The sequence below is a fragment of the Mycena indigotica genome, assembly GCF_014461135.1.
Source record: "Mycena indigotica strain 171206Taipei chromosome Unknown Mind.scaff0012, whole genome shotgun sequence".
Lineage (NCBI taxonomy): Eukaryota > Fungi > Basidiomycota > Agaricomycetes > Agaricales > Mycenaceae > Mycena > Mycena indigotica.
The window spans coordinates 2,545,556-2,569,483 of record NW_023503011.1 but is presented as its reverse complement, the minus strand read 5'-3'; the positions used below and the strand labels follow the sequence as shown (position 1 = coordinate 2,569,483).

General features: G+C 51.9%; 4 protein-coding genes across 4 annotated transcripts; 1 reads left to right on the top strand and 3 right to left on the bottom strand.

Moving 5' to 3' along the window:
• Window positions 1–8,738: 8,738 nt before the first annotated feature.
• Window positions 8,739–11,918, bottom strand: MIND_01249000 (C2H2-type domain-containing protein; the record flags this gene model as incomplete). The annotated part of the gene is made up of 8 exons (XM_037368975.1): window positions 8,739–9,355; window positions 9,400–10,031; window positions 10,079–10,254; window positions 10,303–10,441; window positions 10,495–10,723; window positions 10,861–10,978; window positions 11,023–11,528; window positions 11,576–11,918. 8 exons carry the CDS (start codon window positions 11,916–11,918, stop codon window positions 8,739–8,741), a joined length of 2,760 nt encoding a protein of 919 aa, XP_037214943.1.
• Window positions 11,919–14,951: 3,033 nt separating this feature from the next.
• MIND_01248900 (p-loop containing nucleoside triphosphate hydrolase protein) lies at window positions 14,952–16,476 on the bottom strand (the record flags this gene model as incomplete). Its single annotated transcript, XM_037368974.1, has 3 exons — window positions 14,952–15,377; window positions 15,425–15,798; window positions 16,470–16,476. The coding sequence occupies 3 exons, from the start codon at window positions 16,474–16,476 to the stop codon at window positions 14,952–14,954; spliced, it is 807 nt and encodes a 268-aa protein (XP_037214942.1).
• Window positions 16,477–17,592: 1,116 nt separating this feature from the next.
• Window positions 17,593–18,039, bottom strand: MIND_01248800 (DEAD domain-containing protein; the record flags this gene model as incomplete). Its single annotated transcript, XM_037368973.1, has 2 exons — window positions 17,593–17,691; window positions 17,740–18,039. The coding sequence occupies 2 exons, from the start codon at window positions 18,037–18,039 to the stop codon at window positions 17,593–17,595; spliced, it is 399 nt and encodes a 132-aa protein (XP_037214941.1).
• Window positions 18,040–19,591: 1,552 nt separating this feature from the next.
• On the top strand, window positions 19,592–20,977 carry MIND_01248700 (Thymine dioxygenase; the record flags this gene model as incomplete). The annotated part of the gene is made up of 9 exons (XM_037368972.1): window positions 19,592–19,777; window positions 19,826–20,074; window positions 20,126–20,250; window positions 20,305–20,443; window positions 20,495–20,552; window positions 20,601–20,698; window positions 20,743–20,754; window positions 20,804–20,884; window positions 20,936–20,977. The coding sequence occupies 9 exons, from the start codon at window positions 19,592–19,594 to the stop codon at window positions 20,975–20,977; spliced, it is 990 nt and encodes a 329-aa protein (XP_037214940.1).
• Window positions 20,978–23,928: the final 2,951 nt, after the last annotated feature.

Genomic DNA, 23,928 nt, shown 5'->3' with positions numbered 1-23,928 from the left:
GGTCCCAGTTGCCTGCACAAAAAGCTGAAATGAAGTACTGATCTATTCCTAGATCTTAGAACGAATGCTGTTCATAAAGTTACACAATTCCTGCGCGGGGATCTTGGAAAGACACTAATTGCTTGCTGCACCCTGGTATGATTCCAGTATTTCCATCGTACTTAGCTGATGCTTTATTTTCTCAGGCCCTTGATATGCTGGTAGGTACATTTAGCAAAAACAATGCTGATCTTTTGAGTGATGATCTACCAGTCTGCTGTTCAATATTTATATAGTAAACCTTCTATTTTTATAGCTCTGTGCCCAGCAGTAAGTCTATTCCTTCAGTCCTTGTATTTCATACATTCAATCACTTTAGAACATTGATGTCTTATTGGATGTCTTTGGCAATATCAGACTGTCATTGACAGCAGGAGCTACTGAGCGTCATGATTTCTGGTTTCGGCGTAGAGCTGCAACAATCAGACGCAAACCTGAAATCATTATCTTTGACTCCTTGATGTATCGAGTAAGAATATTGCAAGTCTTGATGTAAAAGTTATTGAGGAAACATTTAGGTTTTTCAACAAGCACATGCTGAAGTATATGGTATGTGCTTGGTAATTCAGCAGTAGCCACACCTACATATCTCAGGTGACTGCATGGCAAAGGATGGTATCCGATTCGAGTACTTCCAAGGCTACCTTTTTTCAAAGAAATTATTCAAGCCCAGATTTCCACCAAGCAGGCTACTTCCCCGTGCGGGTCTCAGGAGAACCATTGAATGGGCTTGTACCCAACCATCGTGGTCTTTTGAAGATATAAAAAATGGCTTACATGCACAGATATCTCGATTCCGACAGAATATATCTCATGACACATTTGTATTCTCCCATCATGCATGGGTTGATGATGGACATCCTGTTCATCAGTGCCCCACATATCATCGGGAGGAACTCTATATTGCTCCCGATTTTAGACACACAGAAATGATCACAGAGGATATCCCTGCCATGAATGAACGGTGTGTTGTATGTCGTCAAGTAGTTAATTTGCCCCAGCATGCTCCACGTATGTTATCTTCTTTGACTAGGCAATGTTGAAACAATCTCCTTAGGTGATAGCTTACCTCCTATCACTGAAATTTCGATTACAACCCCTTATCTTGATGATTATTTCATATCTCATGAGAATGGCTGGACAGATGACCTGGCACATCAATATCCTTTTGGCAGGATCCCTCAAGAGGAAGAGGAGGAGGCTTGGGAGAACTATGTTTATGTGGTCAAAACACACCGGGGTCTAGAGAGTAAGGAATCTCATGCAGCATGGAGAGCAAGATGTTCAGATCCACAAAAGGTTTTTCCAAAGATTCGTTGGATAGCATAGTATATGAGAAGTCTTTGTTGATGTGGTCCTGTTAACTTGAACTTGAGCTGATAAGTAATACACAAATTTGTAAGGGTCCACCTGCTAGGGTGCCAACTGTATACTGGTTGTATGCACCTGCTGACCTAGAGCACAAAAAGCCTGAGCAGTGTCACAGGCTCTGTCCCAAGGTGATTGTTGTGAGGGTCATGACAGATTGGTGATTATGCAGGTGAAAGAGGCTGCGGGCAATAGTCAGGATGGGTCAGAGCATCCCAGGGGCGCCAGTCAGACACACCTCTGACGTGCTCACATGGTACATATTGAGACGCTGCCCTTGAATGGGGGGCATTGTCACACTTTGGGTTGTGCCCAATGCATGACCACATGCCTACTCTCTTTGTTTACCACTCCTTGAAAGGCAACACAAGGCGGTCTTGTTTGCACCTCTTTGAGCACCCAAATATCCTCCTTTGTGTGAATAGTGGGTAGAGTGGATATATATATATATTATATGATGGTGATTAAAATACCATATTGAGGTAATGATACTCTGAAAGGCCTTCCTGGTGGTACTCACATCATGGATACAGATCAAGTGGTTATAGAGATAGAAGCTTATTAGTTGGACATCGGCTAGTGATTAGACAGTTCCAATACTGCTATAGAGCTGCCACTATACATTACTTGATAAAAGTTGTCTGTGTAGTCAAAATAGAGAACTGTCATTTTGTGACGATTTGTGACATTCTTTAATGATTATGGAAATTTCCTTTTTTTTTTTGGAAATTTATCATATATATTGCTCTATATTATAACCATATGACATAGTCACTAAAACTACCAACTCAACATCTATCAACAAAGTTCCTTTTTGGGATGCTGTGTCACCCATCACATGGTGTGACTCTGGGAGACTTAGTCTGAATAGCCTACATTGTATTATTTACCTTTATTGACCCCCTGCATTTTGGACTTGGTACAAATTTTGCCTTATAGTTCGACTTTATTCACCCCCTCTCCCTAACAATTATTCACCTCAGTGCATATTCTGAAAATACTGAGCCTTGTCAATGGCACCCCGGCAGGTTGCCACTGATAACTCAGAGTGTTTTGTGGGCTAAACAGGTGGTGTATTATGGTATGCTAACTGATACTAGTGATCTCAGACAAGGCCGCCGACAAACACCAATCCATTCACGTCATGTCTTCTCCAACCACCAATCGATACACCCCCCACCCGCAAATCCCCCCTAGCCCTGGTTTTCATTGGTGCGGACATCATCAACAGGCCAGCCAATCCCTCTGCTCCCCTCATAAGCTGGCATGGCCATTCCAGCGCTGCTCAGCGCGCCAAAAGCACCCCTGCCAAGCTCCGGGCCTTATCCACATAAGTATTACAACCAACCAACCTTGCTAAGCGCCACATCAAGCAGGAACTTGGTGTCACTGGCAGCTGAGACAGATAATCCCATCTCTTGAAGTGCGGAGAGAATGGTATGCCGGACACATTCCACATCCAGCCCGGGCTTAGAGTCGGAGGATGGAGCCGTGGCCGCTGGCACACAATGGTCAATTTGAAACGGCGCCACTGGAATATGCCCTGGGGACAGGGCTTGAGCAGCACATCCTTCTTTGGCGGATGCGGAACAAGTATCGGCTGGGTGCGCCACAGCGAGGGAAATGCTGGGAGCAGCAGGCTTAGACCACATTGAGCTGGTACTGTACGCAGGGAGATGTTGGGATTCAAACGCCGCTGTCGATCGCGAATGGCTTAAAAACCCACGAGATGACTCCACTGTGGCCAACATAAACACCGTCTTAGGTGGCCACACAACAGAAACCTAGAATATTCCAATGACTGTCAACCCAGTCATTATACATGACTGCGACGCACCTATAGAGCCCACACACACAGTACACTTCGTGGCGCCACTCATCTCCAAAGCTCTCAGGACATCGTCTTGTGTTGTTTGTCTTGAAGGCACACTAGGACTGTCAGTGGCCAAATGAAATGGCATAAGAAGAAAATCCTATATGAACGACTTGCACGACGTCAAATGCAGAAGAGTTCACTGGCAAGGTTGTCCCCATCAGTCAAGAAGTCCGAGGATGTGCCAGTGTGAACTAACACAGCATTCAGGACTCCAGTGATGGGATGAAATATGTGAAAGCTGACGAGGAGTCATGGTGGTGAGTTACCAGTGCGCAGATTTACACGGGCCGGACTCACCGTAAGAGTACACCCACAATCAGCACTACTTGCCATTGGCGCCAGGTGCACTGGCACCGTCTTTCGATCGCAGGGAGCCTTCGATCCTCCTGTGAGCATGTACGAGACGGTAAGGACCGTAAGGTGTCCGCTCATGGCGGTTCAGGACAAGCTGGGAGTTTGTGGGGCATCAACGGGAATCGACAGTTTATTGTTCTTTCTCCGGGGCAAACAACGGAGTGAGATTTAAAATCACACGCGTACACACAACAAATTTGGTCGACACCCCTTCCGTTGTCACATCCACCGCTGCCAATCACTGTCGAGCCGGGTATCCAGCCCATTTCGCGTGGCTCTGTTCTCCACCTAGGGGACCACACCGGGGAAGTGATATAGTGCCGCATGCCATGCAGTGTTGTCGACCAGTCACAATGCCGGCGGGCAGAGAATCGGTGTGTGTAATTCATTCGGCGTTTGCGATGGGGAGAGGGTGCGGCAGCAAGGGTTAAAGTTGGTATCGAAGCACTCTGCTTGTGCTACCGCCGGCGGAAAGAGGAGCCAGCGGCGGGCGGGCCAGTCGCAAGACTACTGTAAGTGGAACGGCCCGTGGTGGAATCGGAAGCGGGGGGTCAATGTGAGCGGATTCAGCGGAAGGGATGCACTTGGCAGCAGGACGCCATCTCCGTGCGCGGAAGGGGTGAGTTCGCGTATGCCAGAGAGGACAAGCTCGCACGAGCCTCGGCGCGTTGTTGTTTGGGTGAGGGAGATAGAGTGTTGGAGCCGATGGGGGTATGTGAGAGGTGGGGATAATGTCAGCTTGCCGGAGACAAAGCATGGAGGGTCTGTGAATCGTTGTTTGCGGAGAGCTGGCGTTGGCAGCAAAGAGTATCTTTGCGCTGTTTGCGTATGATTACGGTGCAGGCAGGACGAGTACACGCACCATATCCGGGTGTTAGAGCTTCACAGCAGTTTGCAGTCGGTCGTCATGCATTTCCTCTGCCAACCTGCACCCACGGGATCCCCCCACATCGTGTTCCGAGGAGCGTTGGCTGTGTCCTCTCGGGTTTGAGTCGTCGACTAGGCTCGGTCCAGCCCCTACTTTCGGAAACACCTTCAGTAGGGGCTGGTACAACTTAGGCGTGGGTTGGCGTGGTGCGGGAGCAATGAGAAGTTTAGCCTTTTTTAGTAGTGTTGATCCGATGACCCGCGCGCTGTCACAGCATGAGTAATCAACATCGCGTCCCGTAACACCACGTCCCACGACGCGTTCTTCGCGATGGATGGGCCTGTGAAGATGTTTACACCCGAGAACCCGCCAACCAAGCGCAAACGACGTGCCAACGGGTCTGCACCAGCCACCACCAACGAAAATCGGCCTCCTCTTGTGTCAGTTTCCCGGAACATGCCTCTGGGGTCAACACCAGCATCAACGGCTCCACCACGCGATCCCGAGGTGCAGCAGCTGGCTGATGCCATCGACATTCTTAAGCAAAATGGCTACTCGACCGTGTTCAAGTTCTTCGACGCCTACCTTGGCTCGACAGAACAGCAACAGAAAGCCGCCGCCACGCGAATGATCAATGACCACGGAAAGCAGCTGTTGGACCACCTCTATGCACGCCGTCCAGAGCTTGTCGAGGAATGGATGTCGACGGTAACCCATGCCAAACTTGAGGCAGAGGTAAAGGACCTGGCAGAGACACTCCGCCCAAGGTATGGCGAGCGGGTAACCAACCTGCTGCACGACTTCAATCTGGACGGGCTGCTTGCTGATGCAGAACGTGTTGCGCCAACTCTGTTTGCTGGACTACGCAGTGCTGGTGCCATGCCTGCTGATCTACGTGGGCAAGATTCTCAGAAGGAGTATCGAGCGGCAAGTGTCTCCGAGTCTGCTCAGAGAGGTGTCCCAATTGACATGCCTTGCAGATTCTTGGTATGATTCTCTCGATGATCTGCTACTCCAGCAACGAGAAGGCGTCAAACATGCGACTCACAATGTCCATTTTCCTCCTGGCATCGTCTGCAACACGTGGCCTCTTTGCTGCAGGACATCATGCCGGAATCTGTTTGTCATACACTGCGACAATCCAGAAAACCAAGGACCTCGGACAGGAACGTCTCCGACATATCCTCCACATCGTCCGGACAAGCGCTGTCATGATCATTTGAGACAACCTGAATATCGCGTTCAAGGTGTCGCAGCAGTGTGCCGACTCGAAGGACCATTTCGACAATGGCACGACCGTTACAATGATTCCCATGTTTGGGGTCAAACCGGGTGACCTTCCCCTCGAGCTACTCTCCCCGTTGAAGACCGCGACACCAAATTTCGAGTTCCGACTCGACCTGGACTATCTGCCCACACCAGAGACCTCCAAGGCACTGCAAGAGGCGCACATCTGGCACCTTGTCGACATCATTATGACTCACTTTCCGCATCTGCGTGGGCGGTTTGCGTCGCTCCTGACCCAACCACCCACGGACGTCTTTATTCCCGTCCACAAGACCGAGCAGTTCCCGCTGCCAGCGATGGAAACAGACGAGTCCACCATTGATGGTACTATCCAGGCGCTTGAGACGATCTGCAAGGTGCTAGGACTCGACGAGGTGGCGGCAATTGTGAGGCATGGAGTTCTGTTTGGGGCAGGGGATCTATTGTCTCTAGAGCTGTTGCTCAAGGTTTGTCTTCATTTGCCTTGCAAAACCAGACTGAGTCCTTTGCAGGCTTCTGGTAGTCGACGCGAGAGCTCTGACATAATTGAGAACCTCAGTCGCTACATCAAAGGTAGCCTGGGCCTCTTTCATACGAAAATGGCGGGTTTCCGATGCGTTGGAAACGAGTACTGGGGCAAGCCTAATAGTGCCTCGCCGTGGTCATTATGGCGTATCAACACACTGCTCGGCCGGAAGACGATAACAGCTGGCTGGCAGGCCAAGAAGTTGCCGCCGTTTCGACCCATCACCGAGCTGGTGCTGGACATTGCCCTTCCAGCCAACATTCTGGACGCATTTCGGCTCTACTGCAACACATCTTCTATTGAAAAGTGGGCCGAGGACGTCACCTCCTTCTCTGATATCACCAATCTCGCACATACCGTCTACCGCAAGCTCTGCTCAGCACGCGAGACGGCTCGTCTCCGTGCCCTACCGGATCACCAGCGCGATGTGCCATTGGAGAATATCATACTCTTCAATCGTGACGCCCTCACTATGCGCGTTCTCCGTACTGCTGTTAAGGCCGGCCATATTGGCATGGTGGTGACTGTTCTGCACCACTGGATGGTCATGTTTCGCGGCTCAGGCAAGATGCCGAAGTATGCAGCCGCCCTCTTCCATGTGCTCATTGACCTGAAGACTATGCACCCGAAATTGCGGTCAGTCCTCGGTGTAACGCGTCCGATCGCCCACTGATACTGTCAAGGCACGCTTTCCTCATGAATTGGCTGGTTAATCTCAGCGGGAAGCCATATGGATTTAAGGAACTGGACTTGTTGCAAGAACACCAGAACTTCTGGCTCAAAGTATGACTATTTTGACGCTCGAACAAGGCTCACATATGCGTGACAGATCATCTACGCGGCGAAAGGTGTAAATCGCAGCTGGAAATGGCTTGGGATGATTTCCGTGTCCATCTTTGCGCTGCGGGACACCATCCGGACAGTCCAACAGGATTTTAACACGTCATACAACAGCAAGAAACACACCAATCCCTCTCTCGAGAAGGATCTGACCGCCGTGCGTGGATATCTCGCCCAGCACACGATTCAAACATACACTCCCCCGCCGACCGGGGAACGATTCCGCCACGCCAGCACGCGACCTGATAGCCGAGGGTGTCAAGTACGCCAACGCTGCCAATCCGCTGCGTGAATTCCGCGCAGATCGACGCAAGGCGCGTAATCTGGGCTTCCCAGCACCAGCGGTGCCACAATCGAGCGCCGCACCGGTTGCTGACGCGTACGAGAGTGAATCAGACGACTCACCTGAGCAGCAACATGGCGGCGAACTCGAGAATGAGTTTGAGGAGATTGAGTTAGAGGACTTGGCGCTGGATGAGGAAGAGTTCCCAACAACGGTGGACCCGCAGATATACGTGGATGCAGTCAGTAGTATTATTGCGACAATGGTTTAGAGCAAGCTATCTATTTCAAGTTCTTACTTTTGCGTGGCCGACCTCTCGTTTTGGTTCCGCGGGATTGATCTGCGCGGGTCACACGCGTCGCTGTTGATCCTCGACCACCACGATCACTGCTGCTCCCGCCACCACGGTTCATCGCCGTAGAGCCTCCCCGACTTGTACCCCGCCCTCGCTTCGAACCCGGAGTTGCGTAGAAGGAGGACACGGGGAACGCCTCTCTGAAGGCGGAAATCGGGTCCAAGGGCGTCAAAAGCGGCGTAGATTTCAGTCAACTTGGTGAGCAACATGCTCCCAGCCTCTGATATCGGGCGTCCCTGAACATCTCTATAGCCCAGGTGCCAACGCGTGCACCCGCGTAGCACTTCAGCTGACTCGATTCGCTCGCCGAATTGAGCAATCTGCTCAATCACATCGTCACCAAGCATTACCTCCCCAGCAATCCCCTCAATGTCTGGATACAAATGCTGCGCCAGGACGGGTCGCCATGCCTTCAGGTCTCGACGCAGCATGTAAACGAGGCGATCTGGCTGCGTTTTCTTGCGACCCCGCTTCAAATTTGGTATTCGCTCTAGCGCGATCTTTTCGATGGGAAAGAGGTCCGGGGTGCAGCGGGAGCAGCATCGTTGGTTGGGATGCCGTTGCCAGAGGGTGTTAACACCAGTCTGGAGTTGTTCTGACACTGGTGAGCCCCGCCACTCCATGTTTGTGATGCACTTGCTAACCTTTCGTCTCGTTCTCAAAGAACTCATCCCAAATCTTAGCCAAGCACTCGGATCCCGATGTAAACCGCGTCAAAAAGCGTGTTTCGTGCTCGCTACAATCATTCTTTCCCCGCCGACCCCGTTTTTTGGACCTTGACTGTTTGGAAACGGCACTATCTTCCTCCCCGTCGCTCTCATGCATCAGGAAAACTAAATTTTTCTGGGAGGTCTGGGGGGTCTGGCAGACCTGGACAATCTAGTCCCAGACTGGCCAGAAAATTACCTAGTACTAGGTGTTCCAGACATTCCCCCAGAGCAAACACCAGATAAAGAATGAACATTAAAATGCAATCTCATTAGCATGTGCATCTATATACTTATTAACATGAAATGAAAGAAAGGAATCAAGAGAGTCAGTATAGCGGAGGTCATGAGGAATATTACGTTCCCCAAACACAGGAATAAGATGGGCCGCGCAAAGAATAGTGTCCAAGTGCTCAATGGTAATGAAGTGAGACCCGTACCGGATGTCCGGTTCAACAATCCACATTCCCGTCTCTGGGTCGGGTCGGGTGCCCACCTTTTTAAACCACCGCACCAATGCACAAGGATGATAGACACCATTGTAGGTGAATGAGAAGAGCAGTCGGATACGAACAACACTCATGCCAGAAAAGCCAGGAGCATCATCTTCCACAATGAAGGCACAGTCACGACGTGGACCATGCTTTCGCCATGAGGGTGTACACCGTATACGCTCTCGTTTCATTCCACGGATACCAGAGGGATCACTCGGGGAATAGAAACTGGCAGTTGCGGAATGAAAGACGGAGAGGTGTTCGATATCGTCTAGGTTGGCGTTGGCATCAAGATTGAGGTAGGTTCGGAGGAGGTCGGAAAGCTGAGGAACATTGATATGAACACCAAGATCAACTGGATCAGAGGGGTAGGAACGCTCTATACCTTGATTAGTAATCACAAGCATGTTAGTCAGAACGGACCTCGTGTACGGGCAAGGACAACCGCACCCTCAACCCGTGGCCCATCAATGGCCTCTTCATCTGCATCGTCATCCACATTGATCTTATCCGGGAGAGCAGGAAACTGGGGACGTAGCATCCCACGCTCCTCAAAGTCGACACGGGCAGCAGCCAACTTGTCGAGCCGTTGGTTCGTAAGCAGCATTTGACCCAAGGCTTCGAACCGACTTGAGCAACGCCATGGTTTCTTGACCGCGGTTATGTGACGTGATTCAGTAATTGAAGAACAGACGCCATACGGCGCACCAAATCGTTTAATATCCCAGCAGTAGTGCAGGATAGAGTGCTGACGGGGTAATGAAAATCCCTCGGGGCGAACACCTGCTGTGCGGAAGAACTCGCGTCGCTTATGGAAGGTGGAAACCGCAGCATCAATTGAATCGAGGGTGTCTTCATCGAAGTCTTGTCGACGGACCAAATAGCAGAAATCCAGAAAGCTACTAAGCGTCTGGATAATTTCGGGCGGGACCAGACCCTTTAGTGCGGGAAGATAGACCTTCATTAGCGCTTTTGAGTCATCGCCAGTCCACTGCTTGAATCGTCGACCTTGCTTAAAGCGCCGAAGGCCGCCGAATGCCGGAACAGCAGCAATCCTATCAACCTTAGATAGTGTCCGGACTCGAGGTGTGGGAAACTTTACCGTCGATCAATCTCATCAAGGATTTTTTCTGCCTCGGCCTTCTCATGAGTCAGAGACAAATACTCCCCCACCCACTCGACCAGATGGTCCTTGAATGTGCCTTTGATCAATTGGTGAAGAAGGTCGGGCGAAAGCATCTCATGGATATCGGCTCGCAGAAACTCAGTCGTAAATGGCTACAAAGTCTAAGTGGATGACGATCAAATGGAATAGCAAGCCCGTACAATAACATCAGTGTTGATACCATAGTTTTCCCAAAGCGTCTTCGCATCACCGTCAAAGGCTGTGATTAGCTCCTCTGTACTCTCGTATGTTCGCGCTGTTGATATTGACCCATCGAGATCGTGTGCGGGAGCGGTACATCTATACATCACTGTTAATCTGGATAGACAATGACTTGAAGCAAATATACGTACTTGGTACACCAGCCTTGGACGATACCAGCTAGCAAAACTTGCTCCGGGTAGTCGGCGATGAATGGCCCGAAGTCATAAATGACACGGCGAAAGTGGCCATCGGGGCAGCGACGAACGACAGGGTTGGTCATTCCGGGCTTAAGCGATGAGAGAACGGCTGCCCAAGATGCATGGTACAGCTGGCGCTTGAACGTTCGGAAGGCTGGATCATTGTCGTACTTTCGATCGCCTGTCAGATATCAGTAAGAGCGAGGACAAAAAAAAAGCAGCGTCAGACTTTTGGGGATTGCAAGAAAAATGAAAGGGACAACCCCATTGCGATGCCCTCGACGGAGAGTACTGTGCTCGTTACCAAGGCCCATATACCCTGGATGGTATTCGACATTGCCGGTGGACACCGAGACAGTCGTCTTGTCCGCGCCAAAAGAACAGCGGGCAGATCATCGCTCCCCGCAGTTGAGTTATCTGCCTTGTAAATTTCGTCCTGGAGAGATTTAATACAATGGAAGTCATGAAAAGATTGCTCACCGAATGCGACCATGCGAAGTTGGCAGACATGAAGTCTGACCAGCGCCGTTTATTCTCTGGGTTGATCTCGATGTAGGGAGCATAGTCGAAGAGCCCGTTGAAGTCCGGGTTATCAAGGAGATTCTTGACAACAACTTTGGGGTCGCGGTACCATATTTCATAAGAGCGTCGGGCCCACTCGGGAGCATCAGCGGCAGTGGAGACAGGGTCGGTGACGAGGCACTTCCAAGGAGCGTCGCCCAACGTTGTTGCGTCAATCGTTTCATAGAGATGGTCGGCATTCGCGAATGGAGCAGGTTCGTCGGACTTGAGCTTATCCAACGCCCAAATCTCCAGCAGCTCGTCGATGTTGGAGCCTGAGATCTGAGCCTTGCGGAAAGCGAAGTCCGCAAGGCGGAACTGGACTAGGTCTTCGTACGGGTCCCATTCGTCCAGCGCAAGATCGTGTCGTGGCTGTGGTGGTTCCCCTGCGGGAAGATATACACCATTCTCATCGCACGGACGGCCTATCAAGCATGAGAAGTCGTCTTGGTCAGAGGCAGCTACAACGCACCAGTAAGAAATGGGTGATAGATACGGCGCCAGTGGTTCTCAGGCCCATTTCCCTCTGCAACGCTAGCAGGTGGGGTCGAAGAATGTGGCTCCCAAGCAGGCATTGGGCTGTCGCGCAAGGGAGATGGTTGTGAGCTCGATCCATTGCTAGGGGAAGGATTGTCGAAGGGCATTGTCGATGGCCCAGCGATTTCGGTCGGATTGTCGTGATAAGCACGAACGTGGCGAGTAAGGCCTGACGCGGTCTTGAATGTCCGCCCGCAGCCAGGAAACTGGCACGGTAAGTCCGGGATAGTCTTGCGATTGCCCCGCCGAGGCGATTTGGGCTTTGAAGCTCGAGGCATGTGTTGGTGGGTGGACTAGACAGGCTGGGGCTACGCCCCAGCTTCAAATATTGTTTCACAATTTTTTGCAGACTGAATATGCCAATTTTATTCATGAGTTTATGAAATATCAAGGTCTACATGCCCTCTATACTGATATTACAGCCAAGAACAACATCACAAATAGCCTTAGATTGGACTTGTTTATGGTACTTGATGTAAAATCTTGATTTTACAGCTTTATGTCCCAATTAGACTTTACAGCTTTTCTTACCAAATTAGGGTTTCAACAGCAGTGGTCCCAAAAGTGGAAATGTGGAGTAAATAAATTGCTAAAACTGATGCCAAACATGTGCATACATTCACACGACATCTGCTTAATATAAGAGTAATGACTTTGCAGAGACAGTGGCAAAAGCTTAAGGGGATTTAGCCGCAATGCTCCACAATTGGAGGGTATATCCGTACCGTATAGCCGGATAGGAGCCACCTGAAACAGCCTGAAACGAGTCCGATCGGCGCAAGAGGGTGCAGTGCTGCGGCACGTGTGCCAATAACAACCATCTCCTTTCCTCTTGCCCCCATGGACCAGCGTAAACGCCGTTCTGCTTCAGACCACCGCCCTGGCAAGATTGTCACCGATAACCGTCAGAAGCGACGGACCCCAGAGGAGATGGAGCAGCAGCGCCTCCAAAAGGAAGCAGACAAGGCCGACAAGGAAAAACGCGCCCAAGAAAAGCACGACAAACGCATTCGAGACGCGGCCGCTGCAGAAAAACGCGTTCGCCAACAGCAGCAAGCCTTGGCCACGTCCTCCAATCGGCCTGATCTTGCCCCAAACCACCAGACTCTGGTCCAAACCCACGCAAAGCAACAAAGCGAGGAGGAAGCGGCAAGTCGAATTTCTCCTCATTTCTTCTGCTTTTACATATGCTTTCCAGTCCCGCAACCCCAAGCACGCAGGCCAGGATGACGACGGAGGCAGCGATGAAGACGCTGCTGTTGTTAACCAGGTTTGTCATTGTGATTTTGACGAGCCAGACTAACTTTTCTTAGCCCAACAACCTTCCCAAATGCATTGCAGGTGACGAGAGCGAAGGCAGCTTGAGCGGAGACGGCGATGGCGACGACGAATACATTGACCCTGGCAGCCATTTGTCCGACGGCTCCGAGAGTGAGGGAAGTGCGATGGCGACTGAGGTCGACGATGGCGAGTACGAACGCGAGCTGGCGAGGTTGCAGGCAAAATTTGGGAAGAGCAAGAAGACGAAGACAGCTGTCGAGAAGGCGTCGGAGAGGAAGAAGGCCAAAAGCAAGGCGAAGGAGAAGGTCAGTCGAGTTTAACCACAGAACGATAACTCACCCGCAAAACTTAGGCCCCTCTCCGAGCTGCAATCAACGCTATCGACCAGCCCCAGCCCAAACCGGTCGCAAAACGCAAGGCGACCCATGCGTCCAGCTCCGACGGCCCCAGGTAGCTGTCCACCATCACAGATTTGCCTCTGACGATTGCCCAGGTCCAAAAAAACGCGAAAAGTGGCGTGGCTGCGAACTGGAGACAAGTCGCAGGCGTTGTAACTCCCCAATCCGGCGCATCTTCCGACCCGTGGCAAGGTGTGCTTGACCAAGGCAGACGCACGTCAACAACGTCTGTCTCTTCTGGTGCCGGCCTGCGAAGCGCAGACGATGAGATCGATGATATTCCTGAGGGAGATACTGAAAGCCTACAGGTTGCAGTGGAAGCAACTCAGCAAGGCCAAGTGGGTGCGACGACATCGAAGATAAGAGTCTAGTTGTTGTCGGTGGGAAAATCTATTGACGTGACATTGACAAGGCTGGCATCGTTCTTCGACAAGCATCTTCCGCTCCCGATGGCGAGGTCAAAGTCAAGAAAGGGCCCAAGCCCCGCTATACCAAGGAGGACTTGCCGCTCCATAGTGGTGAGGACAAGAAGGAATTCCGTGAATCTGTCGTCGGTTTTGTCATCGACTGGGCGGGGACTTTGGCACAACCATTCACCACTGCTGGCCATCCGGACTACAGGGGAAATGTCAAAGACGCATGGGAGACAGTCTTCTCCCAGGATGCCGCGTCTCCATATGCCATTACCAAGGCCGTTTATCATGTCGTATGTGTTCGTTTGCGGAACAAACTCATAATACTGACTATTTGGCAGGTTAGCGGGAATCTCGACAACTGGCGAAGCGATATTGGCAAGGAGGCTATTCGAGTAGCTGGAGCACTGCTGCAAGATGTCGAGCGAGATGATCAGGGTCAACCGCTGCCAAATCAGCCACTGGTCACCAAAGCACTTATCGCGCAGCGTGCGGAAGATCAGCTGGCCAACGCAAACTTTCTCTATGCTGGAGGAGCTGCCCATGTACGTTGTCCCCCATGCAACAACGTGATCTGACAGCGATAGACGGGGATATATCGCTCCAAGTACATTCTCATTCCATTTGCACGTCAGCACCTCCGACTCGCCATCCAGCCTCGCACCCACGCCAACTTTGGCTTCCCGGCTGGTGCTCTTGCTGTATGCGCTGCTGCAGTGCGCCATCCTGACCCCATTTGCTCCAAAACTAATATATTTTAGGCCCAACGCGCACTCGAGATGTGGCGGACAGGCGAGTTGATCACGAAGATTGATATTGGAGGCGGCCGCCACAAGAAGCTGCTGTTTTCAAGCAACGACTGGGCCAAACGAGCAACAAAATACTACAACGGCATCATCACCATCCAATCAGAGCAAAAGCGGCGGCTGATCCTCGAACTCGCCGAGCCATATACGAGGACGAAGGCCACTGCCAGCCTTGCCGATATCCCCTCTAGCGACCCTGACATGGATAACATGGATGACGGGCCAGGGAGCTTTGACCCACGGGAGCGATTGGACATTTCCGAGGATGAGGACGATGGGTAGAGGCTTAGTTTACTTGTTATTACGCTATTATACTGCCAATAATGAAGCTTACCCAACCCAACTACCCTCTGGATAAATGTCTGGTATCTCTCTAGAGGTGACTCTGGCACCAGCCAATCGTCTGGGAGCCTCTAGAATTGGGCATGTCTTCTGGGACCAGATGCTCTCTGGCAGACCTGGCAGACCTGGAGGACCTGGCACCAGGTCTGCCAGAGAAAAAGAGTTTTCCTGATGTGGCCCTGCCGCACCCCACCTTCATTCACTAGCACCCGCTGCCCACCCTCGTTAACCTCGACACCCTCCTGCTCTGTCTCTGCCGGTGCCTCCTCGGCGATATTCATCGCCTCTGCTTGCGTCGCAGCAGCCTCGACAGCAGCAATGATCTCGGCTTCCAAGGTCTTTGCACCTTTGTTAATCGAGTTTTTGCTGATGATCAGAATAGGCTCGCCCATCCTGGAGAGGTCTCGCGCAGCACGACCGGCCCGCTGCACCAGTGCGCAGAACGAGGGTGGTAGTTCCCATAGAACAACCCGTTCAATGTTACGCATATCACATCCCTTTCTACAGTAAGTGATCTATATTCCAGCCAGCATACAACGCTTACCATTCCAACAGCATCCGTGCAACACAGAATGCGAACACGGCCCTCAGCCAACATGAACTCAAGCTCCCGCTTTCGCTTTGGACCCACTTTGGCGTGGTAGAACGCCACGCAAGTCCCATCAGTCAGATTCTCAATGCCCTCGTCTGCGGCCCACTGGGTGAGTCGGTCGCGTGCCCGTTCCGCCTTCAATCGTTCATTGAAGTAAATTAGCGTCATTGGGATATCCGTGGCTGTCTTTGCGTCCTTCGGGATTGTGAAACGCAGGTCAGCCATCGAGTATTCCTCATGTTTTGTGGCCCGCGTAGACAGTGCAATATTCGGGCGTGCATTGGAGACGGCAATGCGGCGCGTTGCTGCGCGGGGAGCCCCAGGACCTGCCGCACCTCATCGAGCACATTGGATGGCCAGGTTGCCGAGGCCAGGAGAATTGGAACATGGGCAGGAACAAGTCCACAAAGTGCGCCGAGTTCGAGGTAATCAGGTCGAAAGCTGCCGCCCCATGTGCTGATGCAGTGTGCCTCATCCAGATTCACGACGCGACACCGGTTGCTAAGCTTGTTCATAACTTGTGACTTGTATTCCTTTGTTTTAAAGAGCTCTGGGGAGATGAGGATGTGTCGGTAAGCACCTGACGCTGCCGTCTGTTGCGATATTGTGTAAGGGGAGCATGTGATGTGACAGCTGTGACTGATCACGTGACTGGTCCGTGCGCAGATAGCCCTGTACTTAAGTAGTTGGCCGTGGGGCTGTTCCCCGGCTTTGGTATCAACTAGGCACCTGGACCCTCATCCCCTGACAGCATACCAAAGCCTCTATATCGACTCTGGCACTCTTCTAGCCCCAGTTGATCCTCTCTATCTCCTATATTCGTCCTCACCCTACTGTGCTTGCCTTCTCTCCTCAAACGACTCCCTGGCGTCTCTGTTGACCTGTATTCGTACTGCCTGCTTCTGCAGAGCGAAATTACTCGCCTCACCAACCGTCTCGACCGTCTTGAGTATGGTACGCCTGCTCCACCCCCTGCTCCCCCTTCCCCTGGTCCTACATTCCATGGTGTCTGGGACGGCAGTCGCTGGGTTCTTCCAACGATCCCGGCCCCTACCCCCTGCCGTCATTGCTGCGGCCCACACTTCCATACCACTTGCCGAAACCTTCCCCCCTACTGCGCCCGACACTGTCACGCGCTTCTCTTGTACGCTTGTGGTGCCTGACTCGGCTGTCGGGCATATCGTGGGTCGCGGCGGCAAGGGTCTCCACCAAGCTCACGACACTTCCGGTGCTCAGTTGCGCGTATACTCTGATCGCGCTGCGCCTGGCAGCGCCGGGTCTCTATCCGGGGAACCGACCAGCAAATCGGTGAAGCGCTTATCGCGCTTGGGAAACGGTTCATGCGCAAGCGTGTCCGTGCGAAGAAGCAACGTCAGCCACCGTCTGCTGAGGGACCTGCCCCCCCTCCTCCTGCCGCGCCTGTGCCTGTACCACGTGCCACGAAGATGGATGTCGACCGTGCCCCTCTGCACCGCTCGTCCACCGTGATCCACGCCCAGTCTCAGGTGCCCCGCGCCACCACTGCGGTTCGACCTGCCACTCATCCGAGGGCCTCGGCCGCTGGTGGGCCAGCTGGGCATTCGCGACTGTCTTCCCCCCTCTTCCCGTCTTCTCTACCCCGCCAACCTGCCGCCGCCACTACCCCACCTATGCAGGCCGCGGCACCATCTCTTCCTACCCCCCAGCCTTACCCTACTCCCCTTCGCACCCTCGGTGGTTATGGCCACTCCGTCGGGCGCTGACCAGCGCGTCACCTACCCCCGATCGGCTCTCCTATGCAGATCGACGTAGCTCACGCCCGGCCGTAAACCGGCAGACTGCCCGACGAGGGGGCGTACCTGCGCATCATCGCGCGTCATAGGCGACAACCTCTATTTCCCTGGCGATCCCGAATATGAGTTCGCAGAACCCTACACTCCGCCTATCCGTCGAGGCGACGGATCTTGAGGAGGGGTTGGTGTAAGGGGAGCATGTGATGTGACAGCTGTGACTGATCACGTGACTGGTCCGTGCGCAGATAGCCCTGTACTTAAGTAGTTGGCCGTGGGGCTGTTCCCCCGGCTTTGGTATCAACTAGGCACCTGGACCCTCATCCCCTGACATATTGATTCTTCTTGCATTCAGGTCATGATTGCACGCACCTCATATAGTTTTGCACGTCCAATGGCTTTGATGCTCTCTTGACAGATAGCCAATGTAGGAATCTTTGTATCTTTTGTCTGAGAATGTCCTTTAATGCCTGTGTGGACTCAAAATAACATGCTCACCTGGTCAAGCATGAGGGCTGTTAACGGCATGACGGTAATGGCAATGTCTCTCTGGTCAAAGAGCAGTGCTAAAATGAAGCACAGTGACTTCCCACATCCTGTCCCAACGTCCAGGATGAGGTTCTCGCCGCACAGAATGGCCACTGCTGCATCGAGCTGCCATTGGAACGGCGTCACCCCCAGTATCTCCTCTGCCATATTTTTCAGCTCTGCCACGTCAACAGAGTCGTGGGTGTATCTCTTGAGCTTCGGACTGGCAGTAGGCGTTGCAGCTGGGTCGAGTGGTGGCGTCTCGGGCATGGAGGACGCGTCGGGCGGTCGCGCAGCGCAAATTAGCTCAAGTAATCATGTCTATGTAATGATCACATGTATTTCCTAAAAAGGCTAAAGTTTTATTGCTCCCGCACCCTGCCAACCGTCACCTAAGATTTCCCAGTCTCTACTGAGATCAATTCCACCTCCACCTCTCCCAGAATTGAGCGGGAAGTAGTGACTGGGTGCGAGTCTAGTCGTCGACGTGGCCAGCGGAATTGAGCGGAAGAGACATGCGATGATGCCGTTACGCGTGACAGCACAGCACACTGACGAAACGTGATCCTGGTCGGCAATCACACGTCCTTCTTTCCTCCGCTCTTCCATCTTGTTCGCGTCACCTTCATCTTGTTCGCGTCACCTTCTGCTCGACTCGTACAACGCGAGCTGCTGCTTCCTCGGCTACATAGTCTCGACGACCTCCCGTCGACTAGCCCGCTCGCCTTTCCATCGACCACTCCGACGAGATTCCACGCCGAGCAATGGAAAACACGCGAGCTTGCGAGAACGGCTTCAGGCCTCGCTGGAAGATAACGCTGGATTGACATCGGTGCGTTGTCACATTCCCATGCGGTGCTGAGACTATGACGATATCGCCAGCGATGCGAAGAACTTTCCGCTGCGCTGGAAGGGATACATGTCATGTACAACCGCGACTGGCGCAGACGACCAGCGAGCTTCGCGGGGAAAACACGAGCTTGCAGTTGAAGTTGTTGCTATGTTGGACTAGCTGCACCGTTAAACTCTTCCGCTTATGCTGACCAGGCGGCGCACGAAGACCAAACGATCGTAAGTGCTTCTACTATTTGTCTGACCATTGTAATGACTGAGGATTCTTCTAGCCAGCTGTCGGCCGTGAGCGCCAACTCTACCTCGATTTCACGGCCGCTCTTCCTCCACCACCGTCCACGCGCCCCGATCTCAGCCTTCTTGACCCAGTTCTCTCGAAAGTGCGCGCATGGGTCCGCATGTCAACGGTGCAAGCTGAGGCAAGTTCCCACACTAGTCCCGCCTCCCTCTGGCGCTAACCCCGTTCTCAGCGCTCGCGGGAGTTCAGGCTGCTGGCCGGGCGCCCCGTGTGGTGCTCTGCGGACAAGACACGCATGTACTAGTACTCTCCCCCGCAGGTGTATCTCTCTAAACAACAGCATGGCGCTAGGGCACCGCCGGAGTGGCAGGTGAACCACGAGTTTTCCGGGCGCGTCGGGAAGGAGGTGGAGCTGTGAATGTGAGAGGAGATTGTGGTGGTGCAGTGCGCGAAAGGAAAGCATTGTCGCTTCATATAGGGACATCGAAGCCATCAGTGATGCCGATCACATCACCTTACCTCATCTGAAAATTTTTCTCTGTCCTCCACCACGACGATGATTCGACGAGAAGGCGAACCACTCTCGGCTTCTTCATCCATAATCGCAAGGCTTGCGGTGCCTTCCATGCCAACACTAGACGGGCATCCGGATTAGAGAAGCACCCTGAGAATGTGGCTCCACGCCCACGCCGCTTTGCCTCCGACGCTCATCTATCCCCAGCGTAGTCTCTCATGTCCAGCATCCCCGTCGTCGACTTTGCGCCGTTTCTCGCTTCCAAAACGACTCCCAACGACGAGTCGGAGCAGCAGAAGCAAGCGGTCGCAGCCGCCATCCTCGACTCATTCAAGCGCATTGGATTCGTGTACCTCGTCAACCACGGGATGGCGCAGTCCGAGATCGACGAGATGTTTGCAGTGGTGCGTTGGCCTCACTACCCTCGCTTCCTCGCTAACGCAGCGCCGCAGAGCAAGTCATTCTTCGCATTACCGCTTGAAACGAAGCTCCTCGCGCCACGACCGGCAGCGAAGACACACCACCGCGGGTACTCTGAGCTCGGCCGCGAGAAGGTCACGCAGCCGGGCGACACAGACGCATATGTGCCCGACACAAAGGAGAGCTTCGAGTGTGGGGCGGACAATGACGCCATGCCAAACGTGTGGCCGCCAGAAGAGGCGCTGCCGGGCTTCAGAGCAGCGTGTGATGCGTTCTATGCGGTACGTCGCTAGCGCTCGATTGCTCGTTCGTCCGCGATTGATGCTGCCCAGCGCTGCTATGAACTCGAGCAGAACATCCTCCGCGCCATCGCGCTTGGTTTTCGTCTCCCAGAAGACTACTTCCTTGCGAGTCATCCGCCCCAGCAGAACCAGCTGCGGCTTCTGCACTATCCGCCGTGCGTGCTTGTCCGTCCACCGCAGCCTCATTCGCTGATTTCCTTCTTCGCCAGCGTATCCCAAGCCAGCCTCGAAGAGGGCACTGCCCGCCGGATGGTTGCGCACACAGACTTCATTACAATCACGCTGCTGTTCCAGGACGATGTCGGAGGGTTGGAAGTCGAAGACCCCGCTCAGCCAGGGGTGTACATCGTACGGTCTGCCATAGCTTCCAAGTCGGAATGTCTGCTGATCTGCTGAAAGGCCGCGCAGCCGATTCCCGGCGCGGTGATCGTCAATGCCGGCGACCTCCTGAAGCGCTGTGCGTCATTTGTACCGTCTAGCCTTTTCTAACCCACACGTCCCGCAGGGTCAAATGATGTGATCAAGAGCACCAAGCACCGCGTGCGCGCGCCGCCGACAGCTGCGAAAGACGGCGTAACGCCTGCGCGGTACTCGATTCCATACGTGAGTATCTTTCCCTCAATTTTCTTGACTGATCTTCGAGCTAGTTCTGCGGACCTGTGCGTTGTCCGCTAGCTTTAACCTGGTCAGCGTGTTCATTTACCTCAGCTTCCTGACACCGTCGTCGATTGCATGCCCGGCACTTTCGACCCCTCGCAGCTGGAGACGAAGAGATATGCGCCGATTACGGCCAGTCTCCGCTTTCATTATGTTAACACTTGGACTGATTTTCAATTGTAGGCAGGAGATTATGTCATGCACCGCCTCGCGGATTCATATTGATTGGGCCACAGAAGCATGAACCGTCGAGGCTACTGATATTGCAAAAAAAATCTTGAGGCTTCTACGAACTTGTATGCATTGAAGCGGAATAAGCATATGATATTCTAGGCCTATAACTGATATGGATGCAGCGGACTGTACTTGATCTGGACGGTACCAATTATTACTTTAGACTGACAATTATAAAAAAAAAGGAACAAATTTCTTATGGAATTAACCAGTGAGATTGCTTATTGTGTCAAACAGTCAAAGTTTGGAAGAGACCATCTTGTTTTGCCTTTTGGGGTGCCAGGAACTCTACAGATGGCCAGGACTGGTGGTGACCTTTGCTAGGTCAGAGATTGTGTTGAGACTGTCAGAAATTTAATTGCCTTATGGAGACAGCCAACTGCACAGCCACATGAATATGGGACCACACCTTGTCAGTTCAACTTGATATTGTCCTGTGCACCCCCTGTAACCCCAAAATTGTCACCCAAACTTCCCAACTTTTATAGCAAAATAAGCTGATTTAGCCACGATTGAGTACTCCTTACAATAGGGTGTTTCACGACCCGCTTTTCGGGTGTTTTTTGAATCAAATTTTTGTTGTCTTTTTGCCAAGAGTGTCACAAAAAACGAGCAAAAAAAACGCGTGAACGTGAAACCCCACTTGTAAAAAATGGCCATTGTTTTTCTGTCCTGAGCCAAATGGCAGGCCCCGTCTCATTGTCTCTTTCCTCACCCCACCATCATGCCCACGCTGCCCATTCGCCAGCGCCTCCTCCGCTCTGCTGCAACCTACGCGGACCACCTAGGTGCTCAACGCTATGAGCGCCTAGCCATCGTGGCTGACCTGAATGACCCCATGCCACCGTTGTTGGAGGGAGACTCAGAGGACGAGGCCGATGATGAGGACGAGGAGATAAGTTCGGTTTCATCGGTTTCATCCATGGAGATGGACAGGTCCGGGTCCGAGTCTGCCAACCCATCGACCAACGAGGAGGAACAGATTGAGCACCAGTACATGTCACAGTATGCTGCTCTTCGTGAACACGTCAACTTGCTTGCCTCCACGCGCGTCCTCTTTCCCCACACCGTTTCCAAACGGTCCCAACTCGACCTCGTACTCCGTCTTTTCAAGAATGACGACCCTCCATGCTTCCGACGCAACCTGCGCGTCCTCCCGGACACCTTCAACCGCCTGCGGGCCAAAATTGACGGCCATTCCATCTTCCACGGCGGCAACAACCCCCAGCTTCCCGTCGAGCACCAGCTAGCCATCACCCTCTTGTGTTTCTCGCAATACATGACCAGGCAATCCAGTGGCTGGACGCGAGGGCGAAAGAGGAGGACACTTGTCCCGTTGTCAGACAAGCCAGGCCACCATGGCGAGGCATACTTCGACCGCAAGTCCAACTACTCGCTCAACGTTCAGGTGTGTCGCCATTATTGCTCACTTCTTGTTCATTACTCTAACACAATGTAGCTCATCAACCTCCCCAATTTGCGCATCGTCAACTACGTTATTGGCCCTGTCGGCATGCTCGCTCCAGGAGAATGGATTTGGGCTGATTCGGCATATGTGCTGGTCCCATGGTGCATCACACCATACAAGAAGCCCGCGGCGCTTGAGCCGGAGAACCGAAGATTTAATTACCATGTCTCCGCAGTGTGTGCGTTATCGTTGACATCAAGAATCTGGACTAATTCAATTTACAGGTCCGCATTCGCTCTGAGCACGCTGTGGGCTTTCGGTGTCCCGGAGGTATTCGATGGTGCGGCTGAGCCACACTGGGTTCTCGGACCAGGGGATGCCAGCCTTGCGCTCCTTGTCCACGACAGCACCGTTGCTGTCATCGGCAATAGCTTTCTTCTTGCGCTGAGCCATATGGTAGGAGGAGGAGACAAGCAGCGCGTTGTCAGGTGGAAAATTTTACATCTGGGGGACTGGCAACGGCAAAGAGCCAAAAAACAAGCTCAAAAATTGAAGGTCATTTTTCAAAAGCAGCTCAGGAGCTCCTTTTGAAAAACGACTGAAAAATGATATATATATATATTTTGTGACAAAAAACATCATCAAAAATCTACATCGAAAAACACCCAAAAAACAGGTCGTGAAACACCCTAATGAGTGGCCATTTTTGGCACCCTATTTCTCCACAAAAATTTCGCTTGGCTCACTCTTCTTTTGCAAAACCTCAATATGATTTGTGTTTGAATCTCTGGTATATGTGAAGAAGAAACAAGTTCATTGGTCCAGACTTGATAAGTAATTTCATGAGATCTTAGTCATTAATCAGGGTCCTTAGAATTTGGTTTATCATTTTTGAAGCTTACCATTTGGACATACTTAGGCTATTGTTTATCATTTTTTCATAATGAAGATATTTATGATGTTGTTTTCCAGAGAACACAGAGTCACACTGGGGTTTCTGCCCCAAAATCCAAAGTAGGATTTATTTTTGATAAATAGTAGACAAATATATATTTTAATGACTTGGAAAGATACCAAATAAAACTTCAGGAAAGTAGACTTGATTTGTAAGAAATTGGGCATATATTGATTCATCAGATTGGACTTATCAGCTGATATAAGACCATATCGGTTAAAAGTCTGGGACAGCACCAAAGTGTACCTGATATATCAAAAAACTAAGTAACAAACTGTGTCTATATATATCACAAATCATTCTGATATACAATAATAATAATAATGTGACACTAACTTTTTAACAAATATTTGGGCTCAAATGAGGCACTTACTGTTTAGAAAACATGGTCAGACAGGGCTAGTTACAATATATGCTATATTGGATACCCCGATACAGAACCTGATTTCTTGTAAATCAGATATATATTTTGGAACTGTTATTGCATATCAATCAAAGTAGCAACAAAGGCTATTGTTTTGGACCATTATTTCATTTATGTCAATTCCCATTCAAGGGGCTATCTTTTTGGCTGAAACC